At 41.6% G+C, this 15075-nt stretch overlaps 1 protein-coding gene and 1 pseudogene across 1 annotated transcript; both read left to right on the top strand.

Moving 5' to 3' along the window:
- The first annotated feature begins 3350 nt into the window (after positions 1-3350).
- LOC130872660 (vomeronasal type-1 receptor 48-like) lies at positions 3351-4289 on the top strand. The gene has a single exon (XM_057766868.1). The coding sequence runs from the start codon at positions 3351-3353 to the stop codon at positions 4287-4289; it is 939 nt and encodes a 312-aa protein (XP_057622851.1).
- A 422-nt stretch (positions 4290-4711) lies between these two features.
- Positions 4712-5486, top strand: LOC130872581 (vomeronasal type-1 receptor 44-like; annotated as a pseudogene).
- Positions 5487-15075: the final 9589 nt, after the last annotated feature.

Genomic DNA, 15075 nt, shown 5'->3' with positions numbered 1-15075 from the left:
TCATATAGCAGTGACAAATTAGCCAAGACGGCAGCATCTGTCTTTGCAGGACTTACTTTGTAATACGTCGAGAATTTGACACCATGTATGCTTTGATGTAGAAATTGAATGAATGTAATTGTGTGTCCTGCAAAATGTGGAGGTAGTGTGTATCTCGAGGGAGTTGTGTGTCCCCTGGATAACTGGTACCCATTATTATAAGAAATCATGTCCTCATCCTTGGTCTGTACTTTGTAGTAAGGAAGAAAACTTTCTCTTGGTGCTGTGGAATTCCACCTCCAGAAAAGCTCTTCCTGTTGTTTCAAAGCAGAGTTCCCTGAAGCCAAGATATTGAGAATATCACTGATGGTTCAAGGCCTCTGCACCTGCCTTGCTTTCTGAAGAGTTTAAGTTTTAGGGCTGTGGTTTCTGAAGTGACAGCGAACATGAGATTTTATAGGTAATGAAACACAGCACACAGGAGTCTGGCAATGAGATATCTGTGTTAGAATAAAGTTTCCTTTCACCCTTGCATCTTTCTGTCTCTTCTCTCTTCCTTTCTCTCCTTTTTCTTTTCATGAGCTAAAAAGAACTAAGGAAACCTGGGTGTTTCAAAGGAATAACGTACTATTACCAAAACCAAAACGTATGTCTCAGACAAGCTTCTCTTTAGATTTTTATTTTTTTAATTTTTGCTTATGTATGTTTTTAAATTGTATGGAATTGGTGTGTGCATGTACATATGCACATTAGAAGTGGGCATCAGATCCCATGGGGCTACAGTTATAGACAGTTGTGAGCCTCAATGTAGCTATTGAAAATTGAACTCTGAGCAATCTCTGCAGCCCAATTTTTTCATTTTTAATTATGTGCCTCTGTGTTCACATGTGTGCAGATGTCCACAGTAGGGCATCAGATCTCCTGAAGATGAAGTCAGAAGCAGTTGTAAGCTTCTTGATGTAGATACTGGGAAATAATCTTGTGTTCTCTGCTGGAGCAGTATGTGCTCTTAACTGCTGACCCTTCTCTCCAGCTCCCACGCTAGTCTTTTTAGTCTTTTTATGTGGTGTTGAGACCCACACTCAGATCTTCTGCTTCCTCAACAAGTGCTCTATCCTTGGCGCCATTCCCCGGCCCCTTCAAGCTAGACTTTTAGAGTGTTCCAGTGCATGTGTTATTTAACATGAACTGCATGTATTTTAACACACAAACACACACATGCTTGTACTCACAGCATTTATTATGTAAGTCTACAGAGGTCATCATGGACTGGTGACAGTGTGTTACATGTCACCACTTGGAGGCTCATGGAACCTTTATTGCCTCTTCACTGTGATTTCCCCAGGTTTATCAAAGAAGAATCCATTCTGTACACAACATATGTGTACAGAAAATTATTTTTCTTTTCTTTACTTTGGGAAAATTGATCTTCTCCTTCCCTTCTTCTCCCCCATTGACTGGGACCTGAGAAATACCTTTATATGTTATAGAAACATTCACAATTAATTGGAAATAATTTAATCTAATTATTCACCCAAAATACTAATGCTATATAAAATACCCAGTCTCTTTATCTGATAAATAATTAACTCTTCTTGTGATACTATAGAATTTTTATATTTGGATATTGTCTATAAAAATATTTTCGCCAATTACTCATCACAATTCTGAAACTTAAATAAACACATATCTTTATAGATTTTAGTATGTTTTCTTTCCCTCAATACCACATGCTATGGTCACATGGTCTAAATAATTATACAATAGCTTCATCTGATAACCTTAATTTTAAAATGACATTTCTTTTAATGCCATCTCACTGGAAAAACCATAAAATGTTAGTGCTCTCATCTGTGCTAGGAAAACATTGTAGAGTTGGTTCTCTCTCTACCTTCCATGGGTTCTGAGGATTGACTCAGGATCAAGGTTTCACGTCTACTGTCTAATGTTGTGATCCTCCTGTCTCTACCTCTTAAGACTAGCCTACCAGCGTGCACCACCACACATGTCCTTGTTGGTTGCATCATCTGTTTTGCATGAAATCAAACACATGTGTTCTTTTAGAGACATTCTGCCAGCATACCATTTCACAAACTTCCTGGTAGAAATTTTAGACTCATGACCTTTGAGTCTGGAGAATAACAACACTCGATTGCAGGGGAGATGATGTCAGAATCCTAAGGAGTTCACCTTTCATGTTGGCTTGGGTGCTTTTCCTTTCTATGGAACCACATGATGGAATGACCCTGAAGCTACTGTAATGGTAGTTCTGTTTGAATTCACATAGAGTCATTCTGAATTTTTATACTAAATGAGAAAAAATTAGAACCTGTGTGTGGCTAATATTTGATAGCGACCAACAGCTTGCTAGTACTGAAGCATGGTCAAGGTGAACAGAGAAACAGCAGGATTCAAAAAAGGAAAGCAGGGTGGAGCTCTGTAGAGGTTTGTGCAGATGTTACATTGCCCTCGCTTTCTTCCCTCATTTCTGTCTTTTTCATTTCAGGCAGGGACGGAGCTGAACAGTCATTAACAGAGCTGCCTTCACTCTCATAACTACACACATAGGGCATACATGAGAAAGGCATCAGCCAACACTTCACAGAGACCATCATGTGCTGGACACCCTTCATGACTGGTGTGTAGACTTCATTGCATGTCACTCACGATGTACTCCAGACACTGGAACATGGCTGTCCACATGATCTAGAGGAGGTGACTGGAAGTCAGCCTCAGAGCCCTCAAAGCAATGCTCTGAGCCAATGGCAGGTCACGGGGAGAATTTGAAGTAGTCTATTAGGGAGCACAATTCTCAACATTTGTAATAAAACTTTATTAAGAATATTTGATAGTAAAGGAACAGAAGAAATAAGGCCCTGAAATAAATGACCCTAACCATGTCAAGCCAATGGGCATTCTGTCCTTAGGTAGGTAGCGTGTTGAGTTTTATGTAGTCTTCCTAATTCATAACCACAAAACAGCTGCTTGTGTCCCCGACGATGGGAACTCTGCAGGGGAGAGCAGGACAGTTCATAGGGATGCTCTCACTGCAGCCGTGTTGACGGCAGTGTGTGCTGTGATGCACAGTGGTTGGTTTCTATGAATGCCCGTGTGCAAGGGAGCCTCACAAAGGACAGAGAAACATGACACTGGGAAAGCACTAGAACAACGGGGACAACGGGTGTCTTCTGAGGTTGGGGTGAGCAGATGTGCAGGATTCCAATGGAGAAGGATGAACTGAGCTCAACTGGTCATGTATTCCCAAGGTGATAGCATTGGTTAAGATTCACGGTCAAGGCTGTCTGGGATGAGAGGTCTCTTGCTTTTTCCCCCCACAAGGTTTACTCTGTGCTTCTTGACCTTAACATAAGATGAGTCAGAACAGAAAGCTGTACACTTACACTAGCTTTAGAAATACTGCCTTCTCTGAGATAAGCATTGGGATCTCAGGCAACAGTGTCCTTCTCCTCTTCCACGTCCTCGCATTCAGTAGTGAGCACAAGCCCAGACTCACTGACTTGCCCATTGGCTTCTTGGCTGTAATCCACCTTCTGCTGCTGCTGGTTGCGGGCATCATAGCTACTGATATTTTCATGTTTCATCATGGATGGGACGACATCACATGTAAATCTCTTCTCTTCTTATACAGATTTTTGAGGGGTCTCTCTGTTTGTGCCACCTGCTTGCTGAGTGTGCTCCAGGCCATCACTCTCAGCCCCAGAAACTCATGTTTAGCAAAGTTCAAAAGAAAATTATCCCCATGTCACAACTTATGGTCCTTGTTTGCCCTTTGTTCCTTCTATTCATCATTTTCCACTTACCTTTTCATCTCCATGGTTAAGACCCCTAATGTGACCTCAGACCACCTACTGTATATGACTGAATCCTGCTCTCTTGTACATTTCAGTTTTCCAACGAAATACATAATGTCCACATTGTTCATCTTCAGGGACATTTTCGTTATGGGTATCATGGTCCTCTCCAGCGGGTACATGCTGATTCTCCTGTGCAGGCACAAGAAGCAGGTCCAGCATCTTCACATCACCAGCTTTTCTCCAAAAGCATCAGCAGAGCAAAGGGCTTCCCGGACCATCCTGCTGCTCTTGTGCTTCTTTGTGCTCATGTGTATCTTGGATAGCTTTATGATATTCTCAAGGCATATGTTCAAAGATGATCCAATATTCTACTTTATCCTGCTGCTTGTGGGCCATAGCTATGCCACAGTCAGTCCTTTTGTGTTCATCAGCACTGAAAAGGATATAATTGGCCTTTTCTTGTCCATGTGTGAGAGGACAGTGACCAGAGTGTAATATCGCAGCTTACACAAAGAAGTGGGTTTTGGGCATGCATAAGCACCTATAACAACAGGACATAGAGATAGGAGGATCCTTGGATCCTGGTACTCAATAGGCTGGTTGTGGTGTTAGTGAGAGACTTTGTCTAGACGGATAAGAAAGATAAGGAAAGAGAAGAACACCTGCAGTATGAATTCTAATTGGTATTAATAATAAAAACCCCGAGGCATAAATAGGGGTTAGTGCTGAAAACCAGAGAAACTGGGTGCCAGTGATTAGAGAGCTCTTTTACCTTTACCAGTACTCAAACTGAAAGGGTGATTCTGCCCTCAGACTGCATCCCCGGACTGCCTCTGTCTTCACCAAACCACAGACTTTACTACAGAGGCAAGCATAATCCAAATTTTTTGTAAAGTATTTATACTTGAGTCAACTAATATGTCATCCAAGTAACTGATGACCTTCCCATTGATCTCTTGGCCCTAATTCACATATTATTGCTTCTGATCACCTCAGTCATAGCTACAGTCATTTTTTTTTTCCTGGTGGGGAAAATAACATTATATGTAAATTCCTTGTCTACTCGTACAGAATTTTTAGGGGTCTCTCCCTGTGTACCACCAGCCTGTTGAGTGTCCTCCAGGCTATCATCCTCAGTCTCAGAGGCTCCTGTTTAGCAAAGTTCAAGCACAAATCTCCCTATCACATCTCATTGCTCTTCTATAGGGCCATTGGCAATCACTTCTTAGTGTCTATTACAACCACCCACATTTTGATCTTGGGTAACTATACATATGATACCCAATTCTAGTATCTTTTATATATGAGTTATGTAATTTAAAGTACATTTTCCACACTGCTGACCCTCAGGGAAGCCTTTCTTATTAGTCTCATGGCTCTCTCCAGTGGGTACATGCTGACTCTCCTGTGCAGGCACAAGAAGCTGTCCCAGCATCTTCACAGCATCAGTCTCTCTCCAAAAGCATCACCGGGACCATCCTGCTGCTCATGAGCTTCTTCGTGTTTTTCTACATTTTGGACATTGTTATCTTCCACTCAAGAATGAAGTTCAAGGATGGCTCAATATTCTACTGTATCCAGATTCTTGTGTCCCATAGCTATGCCACAGTCAGTCCTTTTGTGCTGATTAGTACTGAAAAGCGTATAATTAAGTTTTTGAGATCAGTGTGTGGGAGGACAATAAATATTTGATTATTCAGTGATGGGTGTGATCCCTTAATATAAACAATATGCTGTCATCAAAGCTGTGAATTGTGGCATGGTGGGAACAATCTGGGCCTTAAATTAAAATATGAAATCATATTTTTTCTGTTGAATCTGTTTACTATGTGTGGATGGCAGTTTATATAAAGAAAATTAAACTGCTTTGCCCTCAGATATCATGTGAAGTTTTTATTTCTCCATGGGATTTTCAAGGAGACCTGTGAAATGATTCTCACTTGACCTCAGTTAGCACATTGCTTTTAAATTTGTGTTTGTTTGTTTTTTGTTTTTGTTTTTTCGAGACAGGGTTTCTCTGTGGTTTTGGAGCCTGTCCTGGAACAAGCTCTTCTAGACCAGGCTGGTCTCGAACTCACAGAGATCTGCCTGCCTCTGCCTCCCAAGTGCTGGGATTAAAGGCATGTGCCACCACCGCCCGGCTGCTTTTAAATTTTTAAATAAAAATTTCTTTTTAAGTTTTAACTCCTTGTGTGTGTGTGTTTGTGTGTGTGCTTGTGAGTGCATGTGTGTGTGTTTCTGCGTGTCTACATGGATGAACATAGATGTCATAGTTATCATATACTCTAGAGCTACTTATGGGTTATTGTGAGCCACCCAATGTAGGAGAAGGCAATCAAATTTGAGTCTTCTAAGAACCAGTAACCTCGCCTGCTGAGCCATCTCTCGGGCACAATGATGTAGGTGGGTCTTCTATATATCTGTTGCTTTCATTGGTTAATTAATAAAGAAAACTAATGAGCCAAACAGTGTTTAAAAGAATACAATTTGTGTGTTGTTCTTTCTGGGATAAGCTTGCCAGGCGGCCGGGAGCTGGGCAGCAGGAATGCACCCCGCTGGTCCTTCTATAAATTGACACCCAACGTGATGGACTAAATCCAGTTACAAACCTGAGAGGGCTTTAAAAAATTGAGAGAATGTTTAACACAGCTTTTTGCTGTTTGCTAGAGTGTGCTGCAGAGAATTTTTCCTGACTCAGTTTCAGCAGGAAAAAAGCTGCGCCATTTTAAAATGCAGCTTTCTTGGTTGTGCCGCCAGAGCAAACTCCGGCTATAAAGCATTTCAATCGCTTTTATGGGACTGAATCGGGAAGAAAGTACTCTGAGACCATGCCTGTGCTTCCCGCCTAGGCAGACTGTGGGATCAGGCTTAGGCAGGTGGGAGAACATGTTTCCAGGCTGCACAGTGCTCTGCCTGTCAAATTTGGCTGTAACTTGGATGAAAAGGGTTTCTGGACTGCACACTCAGTCTCAGAGTTAAAGTGTTGAATGCGGCTCCTACCCAGTGGCCCCTGAGCTAGTAGAAAATTGTACGTCCTCCATTTTGAAATTGGAGAGAGTTGTAGCCAACATCCAGAGCAGCCTGTCACTCTGCAGTGCAGAGTGACAACTGATTTAGTCACAAGCGGCTCTGCACGCAGTACCTGTTTTTGACCTATGAATGTCACAGCTTAGATTCTTACATGCTTAGTGATTTAATATTGCAAAGCAAATAATGCTCCTGGATAGTAAAAAATTACAGATTCACAGTAGGACAGATTCAGACATAAAAGACTTCTAAATGGGTCATACTGTTAGATAAATGTAGGCTTGGGAGAGAGAAGAAAAAGAGTATAAAGAGTCATAAACAAAGTTAATGTTAAAAAAGAGGGCAAAGTCTTTAAAGAGACTGAGTAAAGATAGTTATAGACTAAAGAAATAAAGAAAAATGAGCCATATAAAAATTGAAAATTCACAGAGGGTCTGGATTATGTATTTTATTGTGTTTTCTTTAAAACTTTTGACTGTGAAGGAGCTAAATAAAAAAAAAAAAACATTTCATTAAATGGGCTGCTAAGCCGAACCTGCACATATGTTCTAATGTATCTTGACTTCAGAATTTGGATCTAAGGATATCATGCTTTGGAAAAGAGTTTCGTCTTTTGTTTTCACAGGGGATGAGACCCTGTGGATTGCTTCTATCCTAATATGGTATGATAGACCACACCCTCCTGAAAGGTTGCTGTGAACGCCCTCAAAAAATTACTTCACTCAACTGCCAACTGAGATGAACCTGACACACAGATCACACCATGAAAGATCTGATTAACAGCGCCCCTATACAGCATGAACAGTTTGGAGAGAAATAACTGCTCCCATATTCCCAAATATTGTTGTAAATGTTCTTTTCATTTAAAGGGGGATATGATATAGATATGAATAATTTGCATTGGTATGGATTTTAAGGTCAATTTTTTATATGTATATGTGTTTCTGATCTTGATTAAGGTATGTGATTGTATAGTTCATTTAAAAATGTAATGTATAATTAAGAAATATAGGCTAATAGATAATCATCGATAGTAGTCAAGTTTGTAGTCATGTTAGTTAGATTTTCTAGATGTGCATAGATATATTTCAGATAGGCATTCTTCATATCTTTTAAAGACTGCAGAATATGGCATTTTAAATGTTTTAATAACTTTGGGCTTTTCATGACAATGAGACATGTCTGCCACTGGCAGCACTAGCAACTTCAAGAGGAAGATGGGCATCAAGAGGCTCCTTATGGAGTTTGATAACCATTTGGGCAAGAAACTGCTCTTGCTTGGACTGATGCATACACTGCACACAAGGAACCTGCAGAGACAGGACTGCTGAACTTACTTAAAGGTGAGGTGGTCTTTCCGGGTTCCTGACTCATGAAAGAATCTGTGAGACATTCTGTAGGACACAGCAGATAGTCATTGACTGCCTTTTAATTTTCATGCTTCATGAAAATGTCTGTTGGATACTGTGGGACTGAAGGCCGAAGATGGATGCCCCAATGGTACAGAGGAACTTTGGGTAACTGTCCAGACAATGAGATGTCTCTGTCATTTCTAGAGTTTGGAAGTTGCTTATTTCTTGTTTACTTAGGTAATATTATATCCATCTGGAGTCTTTGATGAAGTTGAAGAATGGATAAATATAGTTTTCCTTATTTATGATAAAAGACAAAGCAGATATAAATATTGTAACTGTAATTCTGGCTTGATAACTGTTTTGTTATATGTAATTTTACTATGTTAAAGTGAAAGCCTTTCTTTTTTGTTTAAACAGAAAAGGGGAAATGGTGTAGGTGGGTCTTCTATCTATCTGTTGCTTTCATTGGTTAATTAATAATAAAAACTGCTTGGCCTGATATGTCAGAACATAAGTAGGTGGAGTAGACAGAACAGAATGCTGCAAAGAAGACAATGAGGCAAATGCCAAAGCTCTCCTCTCCGAGAAGGACGCAGGTTAGGATCTTTCCCGGTAAGCCACCACCTCGTGGTGCTACACAAATTACTTAATATGGGTTAAAGCAAGATGTTAGAATTAGCCAATAAGAGGCTGAAACTAATAGACCAGGCAGTGTTTAAAAGAATACAGTTTCCGTGTCATGACTTTGGGTAAAGCCAGCCAGTGGTCGGGAGCCGGGCGGCGGGAAGGCAGCCTGCTCCTCCTTCTACAGTACAGTCTAGTACATTAAATATATGAGAGCTTATGACAGTTTCAATAATTCAGTTGCTGCATTTGTTTATATTTTGAAAAGCTACATAACATGTTGTTTTGAGAATCAATTATTGAATGATCAAGAAAACACATACACATGGAGAAAAAAACTATATGCAGATGACCATACTGTTATTTGCACAATGATGCTCATATAACTGGATTTAAAATAGTCATAGTCAAGGGTAGGAGGGCCACTGTCTAGAGGTGCCAGGACATGGCTCCCCAATGCTAAAGAATGTTAGTTTTGGTACACGAGGAATAGTTTTAACATCTTACCATGCCAGTAAGAGACACGAGTCCACATCTCAGTGAATTACTAACAAAAGACAGAGCTTCAAGGAGTCAAAATGATAGAGACAAAAGACAAAGTACTTTTTATGGGGTCAAAACATGCAAATTTAAATAGTGGATTAGACATAGATAATTACTTAGCTGCAACATCAATACAAGTCAGCGAGAACTGTCAGATTCTAGTGTGCCTACATATTTGTATCCAGGACCTCTTCAGAGACACACTTCATGCAGGGGAACAAAAACAGTCACACACAGCTGAACACACTCAGAGGCACGCTTCACAAGGATCAACGCACTCAGAGGCACACTTCATACAGACCAACACACACTGAGACACAGTTCACATAACTTAACACACTTAGAGGCACACATCATACAACCTAACACACACTCAGAGACATCCTTCACACAGAGGAACACACTTACCCAAACATTTAACAAGCTGAACAAACTCAGAGGCACACTTCGAACAGGTGAACATACACTCAGTGAAACAATTCACACAGCTCAGCACACACTCAGAGGCACACTTCACCCAGCAAAAGTGTGAGGCACTGTCATGAACACGAACCCATTCACACCTAGAGTTGAGTGGAAAGAGAAAGACGGGAGGTCTGTTCCATGTCCTGTCTACACTTTGAGTGAGACACAGTGTCCAGACCAGACAGAATGGTGTTTAGCAAGGTGATGCAAGAGAACGTTTAAAATATCAAGAGTGTGGTCGACTAGAAAGAAACCACACAGCAGAAAGATGCATAAAACACGTGAGCAGACGGGCCTGGTGGCTCAAGTCTGTAGCCCTGAAGTGGAAACAGGAGGGTAGTGAGAGCAAGGGCAGCATGAGAGACAGGAGTGAGTACAGGGCAACACAAAATGATATAACACCAAAAACAGAAAGAAAGAATATTTTTATTAAAAAATCTCAAAAAAACATATGGAAAATATGCAAGAGAGAGGTTTAGTATTGCGTCATGCCCCTGGGGGAAGAGCATGAAACATACAATGAGACACCACAATCACACATCAGAGCAGCTCTGACACTGACTGTCAGATGGAATGGCAAATGCTAGGAGCTTTGTGGAAAAGTATGGGAATCTCAGAGTCACAGACAACTCATGGGAGCATCCACACCCCTCATCCTAATGCAGAGAAATTAAAAAGTCTAAAAATGGTAGAGACCAATTACATATGAAGTTAAAAATGAGCACCGTTTGGGTCGCCAGTGTGATGTGACCCTTGCACTCCTCTGACAGATGTATCATGGGAGTTTAAGAGGAAAGTTTGAGCCCAGCACCCACCCTACCCACCTCAGTTTGTTGTTTTCTAGGATGCAATGTAGTAAAACTAACAGACAGACAAAATTCCCACCAGGGATGCCATGTTTCTCAGGGCCCCAACGGGATCTTAGTCACACACAGGCATTAGAATTGCAGGTTTAGAGAGGCATTAAAGGCACCAGTAACCCAAGTCTGTGCAGTTCTCCTCAGGCAGAGACCTCCCCTGTCATGTCCGTCTGGGTAAGTGCCCTGCACACAGAGCAGACATGGAAGGTGGTCAGGTCCCAGGCAGGCTGTAGAGGAAGAGCAGTGGGGCTCAGGGAGGTTTTCAGTATCTGCAGGAGATGCTGAGCTCTGGCAGCTCCTCAGCACAGGGGACTGTGTACTGCACATACTTGGGATTTCCGGTGAAGGATGTTTGTGTCTGTAATTTAGAATCTTCCAATTACATTGCATTAATCTTAAGCCTATATTTATTTTTTGTGTGTAAAATTTCAAGTTCACTAGCTGTGTCAGCATTCATGTGACATGTGTGTATTTTTAATATGTACGATAGAGAATCGATGTTTTCTATTTAGATTTCAATTACAAACCCTCTTAGCATCTGTGGTTGTCATATCCCAAATATGATTATTATAAGTGACTTCTGTGGATAGGGTAATTGAAAATAATTTCGAGATCTTTTGAAATGAGTCCCACCCCAATTTCATCTCTTAGAGAATATTGTCTCACTACTACAAAGTATATAACCAAGTTTTCTCATATATTTTTCTCCTCAGTTCACCTTCAGTTGCCAACTGGTGGTGTTGGTCCCTGCCCAGACTTTGGAAGTTAAGAAACGTCAGTGGAGGAGACCATGGAGAAGCTGCAGACAACTAAACATACAGCACAGAGAGAATATGATGATCTCTCTGGACCCCGAGGAACTGGTAAGTGCAGAGCTTGGGGGAAAACCATCTTTATGTTTTATTAACTGATATAAAAATCACTTCCAATTCCTCTGCTAAGGGAAATTCATGGTCCTTCCTCTCTTCAGAGAAGCCGACGGGACAGAATGTCTCACTCATTTCCTTTGCTCTGTTCATAGCTTTCGTATTTTTCCAAACTGCACCATTTTTTCTAGAGAGATGAATTCAAACCTCCGTAATTTTACTGTTACTCACAGTGTGTAAGACAAGGAGGGCAAAGCCACTTAGGGAGAAAGCCAGTCTCAGCTGTGACTGCGGTGTGGGGAGGGTCAGGACGGTGGGTTTTTCTGCAGCCCATGTGAGTTTCCCAGAGCTGAGAGTGGCATCTGTGGCCAGGCTCTGCAGATTTCTCTCTTTCATCTAAAGGAAAGCTGCCCTACTTCAGTTCCTGGAGGAGTATACAAACACTTAATGCACGTTCTGGCTGCAGGCTTGAGCCCTGGGAAGGCCTGTAATCATTTCAATTACAAAAACATACGTGAAGGCTAATTTCAGCAGTTTTGCAGAAATAGCTGTCATTTCTTAGTGATTTTGCTTATCCTATTACTTATGTTGATTTACTTCATGGCCTCTCTGAACACAGAGCTGGCCTCTGCTTGGCGATGGTTTGCCTCTCCCGATACATCAACCATCTCTCTAGTATAGTTCCAGCTTTGAGGTCAGACTGTGCAACACACAGATACTGGCCTCACCTGCTCCTAAGCCCACATGTAGGAGGCAGGAGCAGTTTTCCTTTCCTGACCACCCCATTCATTTTGTATTGTCTCACAGCAGGAGTGAGAATGAGGAACACCTGCTAAGGGTGCATTGCTGGATTTTGATCACAGTGTAAAGCTGAGATTGTGTTAATTAAATGAAAACCTGAATCAGGAGGTGGAACCAGTGGCTAGTTGACAGGAATTAGCCTTAGACGGTAATGAGGGAGAGCACTGGCTAAATCAGAAGATTTAAATCTAGATAAGAACAGCAGAGGTGAGCTGTATGAAGAAGGCAAAATCAAGGGCATAGTTTATAAAAATAAGGGTGGCAGGTGTCCCTCAGCCCGGACAAAAACCATGCTCTGTTTGCTTTCAGTACCAGATGATGGGTGGGCTGTATATATGCTATTTCTATAGAGGAGGAAGCAGCCAATACTCTTGACTATCTTCTCCCTGATTACAGGGCCATATGCAACCAGAATGCACTAGGGTCTCCAAAGGTTTTTTCTTCCCTTCCACTCTCCACTTCCCTCCAGATCACAAGTTCAGGTCATTGTCCTGACCTCTGATCACTGGTTTGAGGCCTACTTAATGATGTCAATGATCTCAGGTTGTCTGTGATTTTGGTAAAGACAGAATGATGCGGTATCTACAGTCATGACTTCCTGGCTCTGTGCACTACAGGGAGGGGATTCTAGCTCTGTTGCCCTGAGCAGTTGAAGCCTTCACAGCTGTTTCTAGCAGGAAATGCCCAGGATCCTTCTGGACAATTCTTCATCCAGATGCGGTTTTTTCTTCTCTTCTGTCTATTCTCTTCCCCAATGTGACCTCTTTTATGTTACCTATTTTACAAAGCCCCATCATTTTCTCTGTTACTTAAGCGCTTATATTCGGAAAACCAACCCTTTCTCTTTGCATGATACAAGAGGCCTTCCCAGAGCCATCTCAGAATATTCCCTCCCAAGTTCTATATTGAGAAGTGCTTCTTAAATCACCTTGCTGAGGTCATAGAATATCAGCTGTGTCTGCTGACCACAAAGACCATGCTGAGTTGGGCAGATGTGAACTGAAGTGCCTGACCTGGAGGGTAGGACAGGCTATGTGAGGACCTATAGCTTGTTTCCTGAAGGGTGCACAATTCTGACAATGCTCATATAGCAGTGACAAATTAGCCAAGACGGCAGCATCTGTCTTTGCAGGACTTACTTTGTAATACGTCGAGAATTTGACACCATGTATGCTTTGATGTAGAAATTGAATGAATGTAATTGTGTGTCCTGCAAAATGTGGAGGTAGTGTGTATCTCGAGGGAGTTGTGTGTCCCCTGGATAACTGGTACCCATTATTATAAGAAATCATGTCCCCATCCTTGGTCTGTACCTTGTAGAAAAAAGGAGAACTTTCTCTTGTTGCTGTGGAAGTCCACCTCTAGAAAAGCTCTTCCTGTGTTTCAAAGCAGGGTTCCCTGAAGACAAGATGTCACTGAGGGTTCAAGGCCTCTGCACCTGTCTTGCTTTCTGAAGAACTTAAGGTTTCAGGGCTGTGGTTTCTGAAGTGACAGTGAACATGAGGTTTTATAGGTAATGAAACACAGCACACAGGAGTTTGTCAATGAGATATTTGTGTAAGAATAAAGGTTCCCTCTGTCCCCCTCTCTTTCTCTCACTTCCTCTTATCTTTGCTCATTTTTTTTTATGGACTAAAAGGAGCTAAGTAGAACCTGGGTATTCCAAAGAAATAACATGCTTCATACCAAGGCTAAAATGTATGTTTCAGATTAGCTTGACTTTAGATTTTTATTTTATTTGTTTATTTGTTTTTTTATGTATGTTTTGTCAGTAAATGAATGTTTTGTCTGCATGGGTGTCTGCACATCATAAACAGGTATCAGAAACCATGGGGCTCCAGCTAAAGACGGTTGTGAGCCACGATGAGGCTATTGGAAATTTATGTCACGACCTCTGATAGAACAGCAGTGCTCTTAACCACTGAGCAATCTCTACAGCCCAGATTTTTAGTTTAAATATAATTGCATGTGTGTTTGTGTGTGTTCACACATGTGTGCAGATGTACACAGAACACAATAGGGCATCAGATCCCCTGGTGCTGGAGTGAGTTAGAAGCAGTTGAAACCTGGTTGTTGTGGAAACTGGGAACCAATGCTGAGTTACCTTGCGAGAGCAGTATGTGCTCTAAACTGCTGAGCCTTCTCTCTAGCTCCCACGCTAGTCCTTTTAGTCTTTTTATGTGGGTGTTGAGACCCACACTCAGATCTTCTGCTTCCTCAACAAGTGCTCTTATCCTTGGCGCCATTCCCCAGCCTGTTCCAACTTAACTTTTAGAGTGTTTCAGTGCATGCCTTATTTAACATGAACTACATGTATTTCAAAACACAAACACACACATACACACGCTTGCACACTCAGCATCTATTCTGTAAGTCTACAGAAGTCATCATGGACTGACAGTGTGTTTCATGGAACTTGGAGTCTCATAGCACTGTGATTGCCACTTCACTGTGATTTCCCAGGATCATTGAAAGAGAATCCATTCCAAACACAATACATGTGTGCAGAAAATTATTTTCCTTTTCTTGGGAAAAGTTGATCTTCCTCCTCCTTTCCTTCTCCCCCACGAACTGAAACCTGAGAAATACCTTTATATTTTATAGGGACATTCAGAATTAAACAGAAATAATTTAATCTAATTATTCACCCAAGATACTCTTGCTAAGCCGGGCGGTGGTGGCGCAGCCTTTAATCCCAGCACTCAGGAGGCAGAGGCAGGCGGATCTCTGTGAGTTCGAG

Source organism: Chionomys nivalis, chromosome 1, assembly GCF_950005125.1.
Source record: "Chionomys nivalis chromosome 1, mChiNiv1.1, whole genome shotgun sequence".
Taxonomy (NCBI): Eukaryota; Metazoa; Chordata; class Mammalia; order Rodentia; family Cricetidae; genus Chionomys; species Chionomys nivalis.
This window is presented reverse-complemented; position numbering and strand designations above follow the sequence as displayed.

Excerpts from the sequence above, each read along its gene's own strand:
- LOC130872660 (XM_057766868.1), top strand. The coding sequence starts at position 3,351 with ATGAGTCAGAACAGAAAGCTGTACACTTACACTAGCTTTAGAAATACT.